Consider the following 19655-nt stretch of genomic DNA (forward strand, 5'->3'; position numbering starts at 1 on the left):
CATCAGTGTATCTGGTGTGTTAAAAATTATAAAATCAATGGTTTTTTTCAAGGACACGAAGTCTTAGGTTTTCATGACTTGGGGAAGGGTGCTGCACTGTGTCTGGATGGGGAGCATTTACATGAGAAAAGCTGACCTTCTGCAGCAGGGGAAAGGGAAACAATGCAGCTACACAAGAGGGAGGTAAAGGGAGAGCAGAAGATCAGCTGGTACAGTGGAAGCTGAACAGCATTTTCATTTGCTCAACAGATTCAATCTTTTCAGTGTTCTACCCACTACTGCAGCTTCCTTTGATGCAAATAAATCCCTCCTCTGCCTCCTTTCAATGTACAAATCTACTTTGTACATCCTCGCTTTAATTTATTTATCTGGAGGAGCTTAGCTGAGGCACAGCATCTGTGAAATTCATGCTTTTTACTGGTAATGACCATATCCAAAGACATGTAGGGATTATTTGGTTTAGATAATTATTTAATAAGGTTTTCCTAAATTAGTGACAGGAGAGGGAGCAGTAAACAACCACATTAGTATTCTTATTTCTGCTTTCCATCAACATTAGAGGTAGATTATGCCAACAAAGACTAGGATTTGTTAAAACACACAATGGAAACTGTCTGGTTTGATAATGCATGGGCACAGAGCCTGACTGTAAATAAGATTTTTTAAAGGCAGTTTGTCTGTCCAAACAGTGCTGTGTAAGTGAACAGTCCTCTCTAGATCCTGACATTTTAACAACAGGTTTGACATAACGAATAAGCACGGTGCTTCTCTGACACATCCAGCTTCTGTCTTCATCTTGTTTAAATGTCAGACAAGTCTTACAAGATATATCTCTATCAGGCATTTCAGAGTGTAAGGACCTCTCAGGTCTGTTACATTCCTGTTGAGTTGGATTCACTGTTTGAATGTGATGTTTATTCAGCTGAAACTCTTCTTGGTGAACTTCCACCAGGGTCATCCCAAACATTTGCATTTCACTCCTGTTGAATCAAGGTTCCTAGCAAATGGTGGCTTTACCTCAGAACAAGCCCTTACCTGGGTTTTGATGCCTTTAGAGAATTAGACTTGAAAGAAACTTGCAAGATACTGGTAGTTTGTATTGCACACATCCATATTTTACTTTTATTGTGGCATCCTGCATTGTAACTGTTCTGAAATGTATGTCTGCTGTTGTCCAGCATGCACTGCTTTTGGAGTACAAAAAATATAGCCAATGTCTTGCAAATTAGGCAAATTCTAGTTTTATATCCAGAACATTAGTAATATAAATATTTTTTAAATTCTTCAATTACAAAATAATTAATTTATCAATATCACATCAGCAGCAGTTAATTTTCATAGTCTGTTGCTCTCTTAAATATCAATATTGCTTTGGTTTATTTTGTCATCTCTTTAATGAAAACTCTTGCTATTTGACCTTTTTCAGATTGTCTGAGAACCAGAGCTCCTTCTTCAAATGAAATAATTAAATTAGGAGAAGCAAATGTCTTTTGGTCAGTTCAGGAACTGAAATGCATGGACCCAGGGACTTTTGACAAAAATGTGGAGCTTCTTGGGGCTGTCTCAGGTTTTAACAGCTCCCAGCTGACTGCCTTGAAGGAAAAAGCCAAGCAGGTAACTATCCTGTCTGTGAAGGAAAATTAAATCTGTAATTTGATTTGGTGTTATTGAACTATGCAGTTCTAAAATAACTGTGCTATGTCAATATCACTACTGCCATGAGAATATCTATGGTTTATTGGAAAAATAATGTGAGGTGGTGATAGAAGACTATTGCCCTTGCTTTAGAGTCAACAGGCAAGTAGTTCTGAGTTATTGGCAGCTGAAATAATTAAGTGTTTTAGCTTTTGAATTGCTTTTCTGCTTGCTTCTTACTTTTCTTTCATAAATGAAAAATCAGCAAGCAGTACTAGGGGCTGTTGATTGCCCTGCTGAGAATTAAGCTTGGCATGTTAAACTGTCTACATGGATGTTAAATATAGCTTACTGTGGGGTAAACCCAAACTGACTGAAAGGCAGTTATTGGCTGAATAAAGTTCCTTCTTCCACCTTCTCAGAGGCAGGGACACACCCATCAGTGGGAAATTTTAGGGAGGAAAAAACACACCTACATTTTGTCTTTACCAGAAGTGCAGTCAGACAGAGGACTGTGCTGGGGGCAGCTCAGCACTCTGGCTGTGTCTGGGGCATTAACAGAGCTCTGAGCAGCCCTGCCTGAGCCAGTGGAGGCTGGCAGAGGAGTCAGACTTTGCTCCATCCCCGTTGTTGCCATTGCACTTCTCCCTGGGGGTGACCTCCTCTTGCTGCTTTGTGATTGCCTGCACTGCCAGGGAACCAACAAATTCCCAAACATACTTTTGGTTCAGCAAGGAAAAAAAGCCTTTCGGTGCAGTAAGACAAATTGTTTTGGTTGCGGAAAACTCGAAGGTGAAGAGGGTACTGGCCCCAGCCCGGGTTCAGCTTCCTGTCAACAGCATCTGCTGGAGGTTATCTGTTCTCTGCTTCCATCTCTGTAATCCCCTTCTGTCAAAATGATCCAACATGTAAAAGTCCTTTTTAGGTTCCATCAGATCATTCTGACAGAATGAGGTTGGGAAACATTTACAAGTTGTAGTTGGCTACAAGTAGAACAGAGTGCAAGAGGCTCAGAGACCTGAGGGCTGTGACCTCTGGAGGAAAGCAGGAGGCAATGTGGGCCTGGCCAGCATCTCCTTAAACAAGCAGCTGCAGCCAGTAATGGAGCTGACCATGGATTTTGGGTAAATAAGGCCAACACTGTGCAATTTTTAGCAGTGAAGCTCAGCTTTTAAAACAGTGGAACTGCAGGTGCTTGAAGAGAAGTGGCACTGCCCAGATTTCAGAAAACAGATGGTGACTCTCTGCAGTTGTGTCTCTGCTGCCTTGTTGCAGGAAGATAACTGCAGCAAATGTATTCTTACCAAGCCTGCTTCCCTCTGTCAGCAGGGACACAGGTGGGAAGGAAAAGGGGAAAAAATGTAATCCTAGAAGAAAATAAAAACAATGCTCCCCTTACATAGTGGAAATTACTATTCTTTACGGCAGTGCAACACATTGGTGTACTTATAGAGTGATACCAGTTGTAGGGAAATTGCCAACAAGGTTGATACTTTCACATTTCTGACTATATTCCAAGACACACAGATCTGTAGTGCACTGAAAAGCAGTATATACTGTCTGTGAGTGTTTGTACAGATTTCTGCTAGACAAAAACAGACTTCCTATATATTAATTTCAAAATGCAATGTGGTGTTACTCTGAGCACGAGAAATGAGACAGGACAGGCAAAGCTCTTTGAAATTTTGTGCATAGATGCTGTTATGTTATTAACATCTTTGATTAAACGTTCATTAAGCCTGAACTACTCATTGTTCCAAACTAATTCAAAAAGTCTAGTTATCAGATTGTGTCTTAATGAAAGTAAGAAGCTTAGCTCACTTGTAAGTGGAAGGTCTCCCAGTTCTGCAGCAGTGACAGCTGCATGGATCTGTAGTCTCTAGGTGAATGAGGACAAAGGAGTGTTTCAGTTTCATGTGTTGTGTTATTTATATCATTCTGCCTGAGATTTTACCCAGCACTGTCAGATAATACTATTTATGAAGTACTTCAAATTCTGTAGTTTGTGGCCTAGATCAGGAAACAGACACTTGGCATTTTTGCCTGCATGTGTTTCATGTATCTCTAAAGCTAGAGAATGAAAAGCTTTAAAATTAGGCTAATGCTTTTTATTATCTATTTTCTTTAGAAAGGATTGAAGTTTCCCAGACTTAGACCATTTATGACATTGTAAAACCAACATAAAAGGTCTGGTAGAAACTCAGTTGGGAGGTACAAGTCCAGCAATGCATCTCTTAAACAAATCCTTAACCCAAGGGTCATCATTGGGAAAAGCACCCTGGCAGCTCTGGGGCTGCTCTGTGTTGGATATGCATGTTGGTATGAACAGCAGAGAGCCTGCAGCTCTGTGTAAGGAGTATTTAATTTTAGATATCCAGATTCCTGACCTCTACTTTTATATTTTCTGGGGACTGTACAGCTCCATGTCTATCTGATGGTGAAAAAAACTTATTTAGTAGGCAACTGCAGACATGCTCTTCAGCAAGTCCCCACTAGCTTTGTCCTTTCTAACTTCTTGAACAAAACTTAAATTGTAGCTGTCCTGAAATGGAGTAAATATTTTTCTGACTCAGAGAGTAGCCTAGCCCTGGGCTTTTAGTTTTAATTTTCCAGGTAGAATTAGCAGCACAGTGTTATACTAGACACCTGTCGTGTACTCACTGACACAAAGCAGAGCTGCTGAAGTACATGAGAGCTTTAAAGTGAGCATTTTTTTTAATGTGTGCCTGTCTTGTTCAAGTCACTTCCTCCAGCCAAAACCCAGTGTCTTTTTCTGTAAAGGCAATTGGCCACATCTGGGTAGATACTGCCCACTGTCTACAGTCTTCTACTGTCAACTAAACGTAATTGATAGTTCTGGTCTCTGAAAATTCAGCTCTTGATGGACTTTTATTATTCTTTACTCAGGCAGAACTTTTCCTGATACCAAAACTTCTTTTGTGCTGGTCAGTGACAGCTTTTCGATCACTATAACTTTATTACAAATAAAGTAAAAATCAGGGAAGTTTAAATACATTGGTACTGGTTTAGAAGAGCCCCTGCTTATTTCTTTGGGTTTCTTACATCACTTTAAAAATTTAACTGTATCTGTACAAACACTTTAAAATTATTTTTTATTTTAACATTGTAGGAACACAATCTAGTAATCAGAACTTTAGGAACTGGTTCTTTGTCTGTATTACTTGATTCTCTGTCTTTCCTTGTCAGTGACTGAGCCAGGGTGACTGGTCACAAAAGCAACTTAAAGTCGGTCCCCTGGAATGATTGCAGCTGGGTAGAAGCCTGGGTAGTGCAGGTGCTGCTTTCTTGGCAGTATAACAGTGTGGACCTAGGTACAGATTCCCATTTTTATTGTTCTTAGTGGTTTTGCTCCTACAGCCACATTTCTAGTAGTCCCTATTCTGACTCATCAACAAGTCCAAGTTGTAAAAATTGCAGCATTTTTAGATTAACTAATCATTATTGGTGCAGAAACTCAAAAACCTTCACAATTCCTAAGGTCTGCCTTTTGTGTGCAAAGAGGAATATTCAGGTTTTAGGACTATAAAACCAAGGGCTCTGAGAATGGTATATATAGAGGAAGAGTCATAATGATCTAAACAGATATTAATGGCTCTTGTCCAAAGGTTTGGGGGTTGCTGCCAGACTGGAGGAGTTACCAAATCATCTCCCTGGGCCGCATTGCTCTGGCTCTCACTGAGCAGGAAATCATAGAGCTGGACCTGCATTCCATCGACACCGTTTCTGTTCTTAGTCAGCAAACAGAGTGGACTCTTACCCAGGTGAGTGAGTTACTGAATGTACTCCTGGTGAAAGGCTCTGGATTCGTGGCCTTTGGGACTCAAGTCCTGGAATTGCCTAGAAAACAGATCCAAAGATCCGCACTACTCCCTGCTGCTTTTGTGCAGCTGTGACCCCAGTGAAAGTGGCCAGGCAGGTCAGCACTGGTGTCTGCCTGGATGGGCCTTCCATGGGGAAGTGGCCAAGACAGCATCAATCACTGTTAATTGGGATGGAGATGAGTGTGTTCTTTAGCACTTGCCCACTAAGCAGTGGAAAGAGATCAGCAGGTGTCCTCACACTGTCCCTGGAATAGACACTACTGCTAGGAGTATTAGTCCTTCCTAGCTAAGGACAATCACAGAATAGGTAGTGTGCCACAATTAAGATCCATTGCCCTAGAAGTCCTTTATTAGCAAATACACTCCTCTCATGTTCCTTTCCTTGAATCACTTCTAGTTATGTCAATGGGACTTTCATAACTTGAGATTAAAACTTCCATTTTTATATGCAATTGGCAGCATATTTCTGTCTTTGTGGCCCATACTATCAGGGCTCTGTGGCTGCACAGATGCTGACATGTTCTGGCAGTTCTGGCAGAATATCACAGATTTGTTTAATAGATTAGTGTTCTGAAGGGCGCCATAAGAAGGAAGCACTTGGGAGGATTTATACAGGACTAGTTTGCTTTTGAGGTTTCCTGCTGTCAATAAGAGTAGTTAGTTAAAAGATTAATTCTGCTGAATTTCAGTTGTCTAAAACTTAGGCAGCTAGTTAAGATAGTTATTTGAAGGTCAGCATTGTGAATAGATTAGGAAATCTTGGAAGATGACTTGGGTTGTTTCTTTCACTGGCTTTGGAGGATGTCTTAATGCTTAAGATGAACTAAAAGTTTTTAAATGGTTAATTTAAAATGAGCACCATCCTAAATTACTTTAGCTTGCAAAGGCACTTTGGTACCAATATCCCATTTGTATCTGAAAATTAATCCTAAACACAGGTCACCACTCATATATGGCACTTAAATAAGACAAGTCATCCTGAGTATTAAAAATAATAAAAATTACATATTGATCCCCTTTGGTATTTTATGTTTTCTTGTAGCAATTTAACTGATTCTGTGAAGCAATCCAGCTTCCATTTCTTCTTGTAAAGGCTTTCCTTGTGACCTGGCAGAAGAAGTACAGTGTTTTCACACCGTTTGCATTTAGCAAGTGGTTGGGTAACAGTGCCCTGTTTTAGTGTGACATGTAGGTGGTGACAGTGCTCCTCCTGAAGGCCAGGGCTGTACACTGGGGAGGCTCAGGATATGTATTTATGCTCCATAGCTTCTGTTAAGATTTTAAGCATCTAGTAACAAACCCTTCAATTATATTTACCCTGTTCATGCATACTGTCTCACTGCTTTTGTAGGCAAGAGCTATTTTGCAATGTTTTCTAGATGACTCTGGCCAGACCATCAGCACATTAAAAAGTTTTGATCTAGTTGGATTAGGAGCTGTTCTCTGTGCTTTGAACTCCACAGAAATCACATCCATAAGGACTTCTGAATTCAGGTACTGCATTTTATATCTAATTAAATATTTATTAGTAACTCTATTGATAAAATTTATTGTGCCATTTTTGTTCCATCAAGATTTTCAGAGCCTAAAGGGCACCTTTTTATATTTTAAATGCTTTTAGAAAAGCAGAAGGCGTGCAGCAGTTTAAAACACGTTCTTTTACAGTCTTCCTCTGCCATTTATATCCCACCATTTAAGTACTGCATTTAAAAATGCAGGTTTTTGCTCAAAACCTGAAATGTTTGTATGCAATTTGTATACATATATTTTAAATTGAAAGTGTGTTTTACAGTCTTCTTATAGCAGGCTAAGTATATTTCAGGTCTATTTAGTACTGCATGTAATTGCAGCTTGTAATGATGACCTTGTTGCCTTTTGCAGTGCTGCAGTTGCAAGAATTGGCCTGCTGTTTTGTAGCACCCCTGTTCTGAGGGAATTTAAGAAGATGACAGAATCCGTGTTTGGTGCTGCTACCAGCTGGAATGGCTCTGTTTTACAGGAAATTGGTACTATAGCAGGTAACAAAACTACCTCCAGATGATTATGGTTGTGAAGCATTGCTATTAAGAGACAGTTTCACCTAGCTGGGGATTTTTCAAGACAGGCAAAAGACATTTCTTCCAGAGGGGGCTCACCTGTGGGGACAGACATCCAGCAATTTCAGAGGCACTAAGAAAAGTTGTGGTATTCTCTGTGAGGTTCTGTAAATCTGATCCAACTGACCTTGGGAAGCACAGTCTGAAGTTACTTGGGTCCTCTAAGCTGGAAAGGGTGAATCAAGGAGGGCAAAACCAAGCAGGATTCCAGACCCCGTCGCTCTTTGTGAACCAGGCTGTACTGGGAGGAGCTGTGCTCTGGCTGCCCAAGCATCCTGTCTGGAAAGAATGGGTTGCTGAGGGAAGGGCACAAGGATTGGCCTGGAGTGATACTTCTCCAGAGTGCTCCTGTGGCCTCGAAGATCTCCTGAGCCAGAGGTCACTCCCAGTTTTGTTCCTGGATTGGTTTCCCTGTTATCATTTAACTGCACATTGAGCTCTCATAATTTTTAGCATCCCCAGCGCCTGTGGCAATGATTCCCTACCGTAACCACCTAAGTTGTGGAAAAGTCACTCCCACTGCAGGATTGTGCTCGCTAACCATGGATCAGAAGAGACTGTCAATGAGCATTCTCTAATAACATTGCTTATGATTTTATAGGTTTTTCTAATTCTCTTTTCCAAGATAAGGCAGTTCAGGAAGAGTACATTCCATGTTAATGGCTAAGGTCAGATGATTTGTAATGCTGAATTATAATGAAAGAAACAAAATATAGAAAGAAACAGCATCTCTTTATATAAGACCCTAGAATAAACCACTTATTATGTATTTTTTATAAATGCTTAAAGATTATATTACCTTAAAATAAACTTAATAAAAAGAACATTAACTGAGCTTTGTTTCTATTATGTGGGTTTTTTAGGTGGTTTGAATGAGGATGAATTAAAAGCTTTTGATAAAAGCTTGATGCCATATCTCCAGCCATCAGCAGTAAGACATATACCTCCTGAAATTTTCCAAGTAAGAGCTTGATCACTGAAGAAGTTACTAAATTTCTATTGGTTTTACTCTAGTATAAATAAATGGTACTGATTTATAGGTTTTGGGTTTGGGCAAAAAATTTTCTGTGATCTGTTAAGTGAGAGACCATCAAGGGTCTGGAACATTAACTTTCAGCTGTATCATCTGTATTTGTGATGCCCATGAAATATGCTAGACAAGCTTTATTCATCCTTCAGAATGCATCCCAAAGAAAAAACAAGTATCACAAAACAGTGAATAGACACTGTATTTTCCAAAGTTTTATTCAGATCTGAATTTTTGTCTCTGTTTATTAACATTTGCTGTAATAGCTACAGATTTCTCTGCTGATTGTGCAAGAGCTGTTTTATTAACCTAAAATCTGGCACCATTCTCCTGAGTTAGCTCTGAAAAACAGATTGTGCAGGCAGACACAGATCAGAAAGGAATTACATCTAATTACAGCAGTACTGAATGTGGACCAGAAATTAGAACAGGGATCCTGAGATCATTGCCCCAACTTTCTTTGACTTAGTGACAAGATTAATATTCTGCCTGGACTGGTCTCTTTCAGATGTTCAGACAAGCAATGGACAGATGAGCTAAACAGAGATTTAACTGTGTCAGCTCCCATAAAAAAGAAAAACTCCTTGAGTACTAGCTGTTTGTGCACAGTACCACTGACAGTTCAGATAAGCATAAAATGTCCTTACAGAAACTATTTCTTTGCAAAACAGCTCTATACCATCTTGTAGAATTTCCATCGAACAATATATTTGTTAATAGGAGTAGTAATGATACAAAAGGTGTTTAACAAAAAGCAGGGTACCTCTTTGGAAGAGTTTCCTGTATTTGAAAGATTCAAAGAAGATTTTGGTTTTACACAGGTTTTTCATGGCCTCATTTTGCAGCTGTATAAATTATTCGCATTTTGATTTATGAAAAGTTACACTGTATTATGTACTTCAAGTGAGTTAAGAAGATGCTCAGTTCAAAATGCCTGAACCTGTAGGCATTTCTGTGAGTTTGCTCAGTTTAAACCAGCACACCATTTGGTAGACAATGAAAAATGGGCAAGGGTTTGCTCCGTCATCTGACCTACTTGCCAGGGGAATTTTGTCTTTCCAAACTAGAACCTGGATGCAGAATTATTATAAGAAAAAAAAGCTTTTTGTGTAGGAGGGTTAAAATGCTTGTGACTGCAGAATGTTAAATAGAACTAAAGCAATCCAGCCTGCCCAATAATGCAGGCTTTACAAACTGGTTAATTGCTATGTGATATAAGATAATTACTGTAGGATTATGATTGCCATGTTTAATTTTTAAACTTAATTGAACAAACTGGGAAGATTTTCAATCTAAAAGAGAAAATTGAATAATAAGATTAAAGCATGGGGTCTTTTAATCTCATTGCTCTACTGCTAACCATAATCAAAGGTCAAATATAAGTTCAAGTGAGGTTGCTTGGGAGCAGATATAAGAGGAAATAAATTAAAACACAAGAGGTTGCACAGCACCATCAGTCTTTGAACAAATCAGAAAATAAATGTCTGGAAAATTAAACTCCAACAATATATTGAAGAAGTGTACAATACAGTGCTGGCATAGACAGCTTCTCAAGCTGTCAGCTCCCAGCATCAAAGAGAAAGGTGACAGATAGATGAGTGGTCAGGGAAGTAAATGAATACAGAGGATTCTTTTAAGCTCTATTGAGCTCTTTTATAGCAACACAGTGTTGAAGTCTACTGTCCCTCATTCCAAATGCAAGGCAGTGCTGACTTCTAATTCCTTACCTGCCTTCTATAATTGACAGCCTAAACCAATTTTTCTGTCTTTTGTTCCTCCCAGGCTTTGTCCCCAGAACAAATAGCAAACCTGGGCCCTGAGAACGCCGCCATGGTTACAGGATTGCAGCGGGAGCATCTGGATGCATCACAGCTCCAGAGCCTGGGGCTGGCACTGGATGGAGCCAGGACCAGCAGCCCAGGGACACAGAGCACTGTAGCATCCCCCCAGGAGGGGCAAACCCCAGCTCCCAGCGGTGAGTGGAGTCCTCCCTGCTCCTGCCTAGGGGAAGGGCACACACCAGTGGGGTGTGAGGTCTCACAGCACGCATCAGGGTCAGGCCTCTATTCTGAGGGTGAATTTACTAATCAACTTCTACAGTCGTGCCTCAAATTACATGCCTGACCAAGACAAAAAGCCAGAAGGATGTTGGATTTACCCACAACACAAGGTAATGGAGGAAGACTGTCAGATGGCATTAGCAGCTATCTAGTAGCATTACACTGTGCTAAGCACTAACTTGTGTAAAAGGTAGTCTGAAACAGTGAGCTTTTCCCTCTCCTTCTATCCCATATTCTTTGCCTAAATTTAAGGTGGGGATCTCCATTTCTGGACCTTCAGGTCAGAGCCTTTATGTGCACCAGAATGTTGTTTGCAGAGCTGGGAAAGGAGGAAGTACTGGGGTGGATTACCATCTTTATCCAGACTGCAGGACCACTGAATAGTTTTTCCTGCCATTCCCATCCTGTTTGGAATTACAGCTTATACTTCAGTTGTTTAATCTTTTTCGTATTTCAGTTTATACTGAAGTAACACTGCTGATGTCAATGGATGTGTTATGATGAGAGAGTTTGCACATAGTCGAGACAATGTTGAGAACTTATCCCTATCAGACAGCAAATATTGTTGCTTCCAGGGACATCAGTGAGACATTAGCTGTTGGAGGAGTGAGAGGGAAGCTGAAGTGCTGAAATAGGAATAAGGGGAACTAAATTGCTATGATGTTCTTGCTAGAATTAGACCAGACCTTCCCAGAAGCTCCTGGGAAGTGGTCTTAGCCCTCTCAGGTATGATCTGTTCCTTCTGGAGGTCTGCCAAAGGGAGGAGTTTTCCGGGTAAGGATCACCTGAGTTCTTGAGCTTCTTGTCCATTGTTCCCATCTCCCTATGAAATGCTTCTCTTTGGAGCTGTGTATGTTAAACTGGAAGTGACATCTCTTGAGACCTGAATGTAACTAAGATTCAGCTGCTGGAATTTGCTGCACCTCTTTGGGGAGGTGTAGATAAAACTTCTAGGCCTGAGCTGTAGCGTGACTCTGAGAAATAAAGCCTTCTGCTTTCCAGGTGCTCCTTGTTTGAGTGGCTTTGGCATCTGGCTGTGTGCTGTGTTTACACTGCACCTGCTCTTCTGAACCCTCAAAGTTTGAGTTTGAGGTAAGTTATATTTTCAGTTAGAGGTAACTTCACAACAGAAGCATAGATCCCCTGTAACAGAGAAGGACTGCAGGACCCTCTTCCTGCTTTGAACACAATTATTGAATAATTTTTCTGTATTACAAAGGTGTCTTGTACCTTGGTTAGGCTCTCTCTGAATCTAATCAAGGGGAAAACACTTTATCTTATCTTTATTGTAAAGCCAAACATAACAAAGTTGTATTTAAAACTCCAATCAATTACTGCATTGCTATTTGGAGCATGTTCTTGGTTTTACTCTGTGTTTTGCCTGTTCCAGGTTATTTATAAGATTTTATTTTACAAACACTTCTATTTAGTAGAGTATTGCCATTAACTTTCATTGGATTTAAACATTTTGACAGGCTAATATTTAAGAAGAGCACTGGTAGGCTTGATGTTTAGATACCAATTAGGCAAACTAAATGCTTAAGTATTCTATTTAGTCTTTAAGACTACAAAGCAAGGCATGTCAAAAGACTTAAAATTTTTCTTTGCTTTGATTTTCAGTGTCCTGGAGCTTACAACTGTGATGCTAGAGATAAAAGAGTGTCAGCTCAGCATGAACAGTAGAATCAAGAGGCTCTGAGATTTCTAAGCACAGAGTGGTTAAATTCTTACAAGCAAGGTCTCCATCTGCCATCACGATGAGAACTATCTCCTTTCCATAGCTTTACCATTAACAAGCTACACAGTATCCCTGCAAATACTTCAAGTTTAAAAACTGGAAGTGGCTTATCTGTCTCATGAGAAAATCACTGAAATATAGAACTGTGTGTTAGGTAGGAACTTGAATTATTGGGGGGACAGGTAGCAGGGGACTGTTATTTGGAGGCTGATGTCTGTTACCTAGTGCTTTTTACATGGGCTAATTTGGTCACACTATTGTGTCCTTTTGTTGGGTTTTCTTTTACTTCAAGTGTACATTCCCTGGAGAGGCACTATCCTTTTGTGTGGTGTAGTAGAAACTGCACTAAAAGTTACTGCTGTTGCAATAAAATAGCTTCATCTCCGGGCTGCTGGTTTAAATCCTGCTCAGACAAGAAGTGATAACAGGCTCTTAGAATTTAAGCACCTCTACAAAACGTAGTTTCCCCATGGCTGTTTGTACTCAGTACCAAACTGTTGACACTGAGGGCATTGGCAATACTTTGAGTATTTCATGTGACAAAATGCAACATGGAAACCTGCTTATGTTCATCAAGAGACAGTCCTTTCACTCCAGATGGGGTTTAAGTGTACACCTGGGAATCCTGAGGGGAATTGTTCACTGTGCCTATGCACTACTAGGACTGTCAATCCTGTATTTTCCACAAGACCTAGAATAAGGAATTTCTCATAATTATAAATCACAGATATTTTCATGTGTTTTATCAGCATCTGACTTAAGTCTTTAATATTAGCCTCTCATGCCACACCTCAATATTTTAAACAATGGGGGAAAAAGATATATTAAAAACACTCTGCATGTGAACATACATTCTGATGTTGTTCAACATGATTTTAGACCACAAACAAATAGCACAGTTTTCCATTTTGCCATTGCAAAAGTCTTATTTTTTTCTAGACTAAAAAAGGCAATGCATGGACTGAAAAGTTTAGCTTTTTCATTCAGGGCTGTACTGTAGTAAATGCCCTTCAAACTGTACTTTGTATGTCTTTATGACAAACATTATATCTGGCTTCTCAGCCCTGAAAGTAGAATTGAAATTTTTCTTAGGTGGGAAAGCAATAGAAGTGGGAGGGAGGGAGAACTGGAGGGAATAGCCCAGCTACTGCTGGGGCAAGGTGAATGTGAGCTCTTGCTGCAGTTGGGAGTTCCCACCACAGTCCCATACAGTCTGTAATTCCTGCAGCAGCAGGGGCTAACTTGATTCTCAGGGCTCTGTTACTGGCAAAGTAGGCAATGAGAGCTGTTTCTCACCCCCTCCTTTTCCTCTTCCCCCTTCAGCAATCTGCTGCTTTGGGAACTGCCTTTGCCTATAACTAACCCTGGCAAGTGTGACATGATGTTATAGATAATACTACATGCTTTAATTCTATGCATTTTATAAGTAAAGAATTATGATTTCTGCAAACTGCCTGGCACTTTTTTCTCTAATCCTCATGGTAAGATTACAGCTTCTCCAGCTGTGTTTCCTATTCTGCATGTGAACAGGAGATTGAGACATATATTTAAATAGAAAGAAGTTTGTTTTATTAATCCCAGGAAATACATGCAAATGTCCACTAAAACCAAGAAATGCTTCAGTGGTTCAAATGCATTATAAAGTTTTATCAGTGTTTTCATACTAGAAAGTTCTGCGTCACTCAGATGTGAAAGTACTAAAAGGTTTTTTGATTTCTAGAAATTGCCTGACTTGAATTCTTTGTGCACTTCTGAAGATGCAGGAGAGTGTTTTCATGTCAAGAAGACAGTCTGCATTTCCAGTTCAGCTGCTTAGGTCAGATACGTGACTTAGCTCTACCAAGCCCTTCAAAAATCTATATGAGTTGAAAGTGATCTTCTTCTGTCAATATACCTGGGAGTGATTCCGTTTGCAATTATGTGAGTCAGAGTTTAGCTTTTAATTGGAGCAGGAGTGAGCTCTTTGTTTTGTGCCATCTGTGCTGTAATTTTGTTCAAACACAAGTGCTTTTAAATAGCTGAACTGCTTGATTATTTATATATTTTATTAAATTAATAATTATGTTAAGAACTTTGGCATTGCATTTACGTTTGGTCAAGGGCTTATCTATTTCTTACAAGAGTAGTGTAAGAGGGGTAAATGTGGAGCACTGACTTAATGTTGTACTGATTTCACAGTGAGATTCCAAATCCTGTTTGCTTCATGAGATGGTGTGAGCATTTTGTATGGCAAGTATTGTATGAAAGCCATGTTAGTCCTGACAGTGTACCTCTTGTAAAGGTCACTGTTGGAAAAGCCCATTCTACAAAATCTGGGATTCATGAGACACCTCCATCAAAACTGTTGAAACTGAATTTCTGTGGGAAGAATAGATGGAAAGGGGAGAAAGGCATGGAGAGCAGAAGTATGCATGGTATGTAATCTGTGTGTGTGACCTGCCGTCCATTCACAATCCTGCACACTGCCAGAGGAAAACACGTACACTTCACTTCTGTGAAACAAACCACAGAACCCCTCAGTACAGACATCTGCCCCCTCTGCAGATGTGCATTGCATACAACATGCACATGATCCCTTTCACTGGAATTCATGGGAAAGATGTCTCACAGTGCCTCTCTTTTTGCATGATCAGGATTTTGGGGAAGAATATACTACAGAGAAATGTGGAATAAAGATTGGATTCTTAAAGAAATGTTGCTGTTTGTATATGTGGGTAACATTTGTTTAAACCAATCTTAATTTCTCCTATATTCTTTTTAGTTCTTTTAGATCTTAGAGTAAGAAAAAAAAATAGGATTGTGCATAAATCTGCTATTGAATATATATAATGATAATAATTTTATCTGCTTATGGTGAGAACTGCAGCTCTCCTCTCCAGTTGTGACTGCTCTGATGGTTTCTGGGCAGTGCCATACATCCTGTGGGATGAACATCCAACCATCCAACTGTTGACAGTCACAACTCTGGTGTAGGCCTGGTTCCTCTGAGTGCTCTGAGCCCTGTGACAGGTGACCCAGTCCAGCAGTGTGTGAGAGGAGGCATTTCATTTCATTCCTGTGATTGAATGTAGGATCCTGCAGGAGTTAACAGATGGTAAGAAATATTATTGTTGGCTTACTATTTCAGTGCCTGATACCTTTATGTTCAGAATTGTGTTTAGAAAAAAGAGCTACTGATTCTGGATCAGCAGGAGAGGAAATATCCCTGTGACCTGGTACTGAGATAAATGCCACATCTGTGGTGTCTCTAAATCCCCAAAAGGAAGAAAACAGCTACCCATCCACAGTGTCTGAAAAGTGTCCCTGTTAAAGCTGGTATTATGGCTGTTGTCAGGTTTTGTACAGTTTGACTCCCAGTGATCTCAATCTGTCACATCAGAGCTAACCAGCTCCTCAGTATGAGGCTCTAAAGATACTGTTAAAACAACAAAAAAAAGCATCCTTCCTTAATTTTAAGAAGCCCTTTATGCCTCTGTATAATCTGTTCAAATATACCAGAGGCAATTACATACTGCATTATGGCAGATTTAGCTTATCACTTCACTGCTGTGCCTAGGGATCATCACCCCCTCATTTACTTTCCAGTGACACCAATTGCAGCCCCATCATACTAGGCTGTGACCTTGTCAGAGTCCCACTGGCTGCCCCCTTGGAGCAGATGTGAGATATTGCTGAAGGTGTGCCAGCCAAACACTCTTGGGGCTAAGGGAGAGGCCTGACTCACTCAAATGAGACTCAGGAAGAAGCATGGACTCAGCAGTCACCTGGAATGTGTCACTTGAGCAGGTAACTGGCCACACTGCACTGTTGGTGTTTTGGCTCATGCTGTGTTGTGGTTCTAGATACCACACACTGCTTCCCAGTGGGACACTGCCAGTTTCCCCATGGCAGCTGAGGAACAGCCATCAAACTGCAGTACCTCGTTTCCCTGTCATATATTGTCCTCCTTAGAAGTAAAAATCAAATTTCAAATGATCTCTTCCTCTTTTTTTTCTTCTATTCTCAAGAAAAGGTAGATATTCTAGGCTGGTACACAAAGCAATAGGGTCTCTTTAATTCAGTGAAAATGTTTGCATATTTTAGATAAGTTTGTGGGGTTTTCTGGTGTGTGTTTTGGGTTTTGTTTTTGAGGTTTTTTTTGGTTTTTTTTTAAAGCAAGATCTGTAGGCATGGGATAAGGAAAGCTAAGAACCTTATAGTCCTGATTAGTAAAATATTCTCATCTGTGCCATATGATGTGGGACAGCCTTGGGGACTGTTTACTCCAGTGCTGTTGGAGGGAAGGAATCTGACTTCCTTTTCCAGTAAGGCAGGAGGTAAACTGGATAGAAATGACAGGTCTGCAAAGAATAAACCAAAGGTCCAGTGCAAGTTAAATTTCTTTTATTGGTACCCCAGAATATTTGGAATTGCTCTTCAGAAAGGGTATTTTGTGCATAGTTATACACCATGCTGTTAAAAGTGCAGATAAACAACAAACTTGTCAGAGAGCAAAACAGACCTGTGTACTATCCAGGTATCCATAATTTCATATTTTAGTTAAGACTGTGATCCATTATCAGACCATCTTTCCTTATCTATCTACTCAGTCCTTAGAGAAATTATGAGACTACCTCAAAGACCCCAGCGGACCTTGCCTGGCCTCAGGACATGTTTTGCACCATAAGATATTTTTATCAAAATTCACATCTGGTTCTTTATTTGTATCCAAAAATAGATAGCCACAAAATGTATTATATTTTTCTGCAATGAGTAGAAAGCAGCCAATGTCCATCTGTCTCTTCCTGCCCCTTTCTGTTCAGCATCAGTCTGCTTTTCCAATCCGGATTAATGAGAGGATTTTCTTGCCCTCACATGATGCAGGAACACAGCTCACAGCCCAAGTGACTGAACATTGAAGTATTAACTGGAGGAATTGTGATTGATGGATTTCTTGTTTTGCTGGCAACAGCATAGCAATTATCTTCTCATGTTTTAGCTGGTGTAATTAGCCTTAGAAATACTTAACAGCATATCACTTAATATCTGTTAACTTCTCTTTGAGGGACAAAGAGAAAAGGAGAGAAGCCAAAAGTAAATTCCTGTAAGAGAAATATGAAAACAGTGGAAAATGCTAATCTGACACAGATACAGCAGGGGAATATTTTCTGGTACAGCTTTCCTCAATAATTTTAACCATTGCATATGGAAGTGAACTGTATTGATTTATCAAAGAATAGCCATTGCTATAGTTAAAATCCCATTGGTTTGATGCACAAGCTAAAACTGCCTTAGGTCATCTTTAACTGGGGCCTGACATGTTGCAACATTAAATCAGATGTCAGAAAACAACTTAGATCACAAACAAGTTCTGAATATATACTGCATGAACTGAGAAAGGGGGTTGAGAGAATGGATGTCAGCTCTCTGCTTTTAATGTATCTGTTAAATAGATTCCACATATGCATCTGGTTTTTAATAGCTACTTTTATTTCAGTATTCACCCTTTCAGAGATCTGACATATTAAATGTACACATTTCAATCAAGTCTGTGTCAAACAAGCTGGTCCAGCCACGCTGAGTCATGTCTGTTTTCAGACCTCACACATGTGTGTAGTGATAGAAGTGCCTCAGTACTGCAGGTGCTGATGTTATAGTTATGAATTTTCACTTTCTCCCCTCCTGTTGCAGTTGGAACCACAGATTTGGGGAGTTCTGCCAAATGCTGTCATTTTCAGTACAGATTCTCCAAGTACTATATTTGGGTTTTTAAGATGTACCCTCAAGTAGGCAACTCACTGGTGGTTACATCAAACATTATTTGATGCCAAAAATTATTCAATATCTGTTTAAAATATTTATTCTATTAGAGTTCAGATCTATAAAACTTTTCAAATGCAACATACAACCTCTTCTCTTAGGAAGTGACACAAGATACCATGGAGCTTGTCAAGGAGTTGTACTGCTGTGCTTGTAAACACAGTGCTGTAAAAGGACAGGCTTTGATTCATAATCTCTGAAAATAAGTAAATTTGATTTTGTCACATTGTGGGTACTTACTAAAAAACTCAATAGTAGGTAGTAATCAGTTCTCTTTTCTCAGGATTATGCAAACTCTTTAAAGAGTTTCTGCCACATTTTAAACAGAAAAATTAAAATATTTTAGTTAGGATGGATCCTTTTCATAAATTTCAAACAATCCATAACCTTCTGCTGTGGGAACTTTTCAGTGTATCATTCTGTAACATTACAGTATTTCCTCGAACAGGGTGTGAAACAATGTAAACAAAGAGAATTTGAAGAAATGAGCTGCCCAGCAAAGCACCACTGTTTACCTGGAATAAGCTGTTACCCGTTTTCTACAACTACTGGAAATCCTATTCCTGAGCAGCTATTCCTATTTTTATTTGCTACTGTTTGGATTGTTAGGTTTTTTAACAGAACATTGGAAAGTTATTGGAAAGGGCCTCTTTTAAACTGCCCACCTAACTTTTGCTGATCATGTCCTGTTTTAGGGATTAAGGACACTGAAGAGGCAGCATGCATGATAATTGAAGAAATGATTGCTTTTTTTTTTCTTGGAAGTTTACACAGAATCATGGAATTGTTAGTGTTGGAAGGGACAGCTGGAGATCACCCAGTGCAACCCTCCTGCCAAGGCAGGGTCACCTGGAGTAGTGACACAGGAACATGTCCAGGTGTGTTTGGAATGTCTCCAGGGAGGGAGAATCTGAGGAGTCTGTCCCAGTGTTCTACAACACTCAATGTAAAAAAGTTCTTCCTCATGTTGAGATGAAACTTGTTGTGGTTTAGTTTATGGCCATTGCTCCTTGTCCTGCCACTGGGCACCACGGAAGTGTCTGGCACCATCCTGGCACAGGCCCAGAGAAGCTGTTGCTGCTCCATCCCTGGAAGTGTTCCAGGTCAGGCTGAATGGGATCCTAAGTATCTGGTCCAGAGAGTGTCATCCCTGTCCACCCAAACCATTCTGTGATTCTACGATTCTGTGACCCTCTTGGCATCCACCTTTGAGATATTTGTATGTATTGATTAGATCCCTCTCAGCCTTCTCCAGACTACCAAGGCCCAGCCCTCGCAGTCTCTCCTAAAAGAGACGCTCCAGACCCCTCATCACCTTCATGGCCTCCGCTGGACCCTCTCTAGTAGCTGATGTAAATTTTCATACTGTTGGCCTAAAAAACATAATGAAATATACATATAATATAATACATCTCATATTCTATATATACACAGATCAACTGCGCGACCGCTCCCCGC

At 40.0% G+C, this 19655-nt stretch overlaps 1 protein-coding gene across 1 annotated transcript in view; it reads left to right on the forward strand.

The window, feature by feature from the left end:
• OTOA (otoancorin) overlaps positions 1-13244 on the forward strand; it is a 36354-nt gene extending 23110 nt beyond the window's left edge. Inside the window, exons 22-29 of the mRNA XM_033517837.1 lie at positions 1427-1614; positions 5262-5417; positions 6829-6971; positions 7359-7495; positions 8437-8534; positions 10383-10575; positions 11663-11752; positions 12281-13244. Coding sequence (XP_033373728.1) covers positions 1427-1614; positions 5262-5417; positions 6829-6971; positions 7359-7495; positions 8437-8534; positions 10383-10575; positions 11663-11730 — 983 coding nt within the window. The 3' untranslated portion in view covers positions 11731-11752; positions 12281-13244. The remainder of the gene's footprint in view (positions 1-1426; positions 1615-5261; positions 5418-6828; positions 6972-7358; positions 7496-8436; positions 8535-10382; positions 10576-11662; positions 11753-12280) is intronic.
• Positions 13245-19655: the final 6411 nt, after the last annotated feature.

The sequence above is a fragment of the Parus major genome, chromosome 14, assembly GCF_001522545.3.
Source record: "Parus major isolate Abel chromosome 14, Parus_major1.1, whole genome shotgun sequence".
NCBI classification, from domain to species: Eukaryota; Metazoa; Chordata; class Aves; order Passeriformes; family Paridae; genus Parus; species Parus major.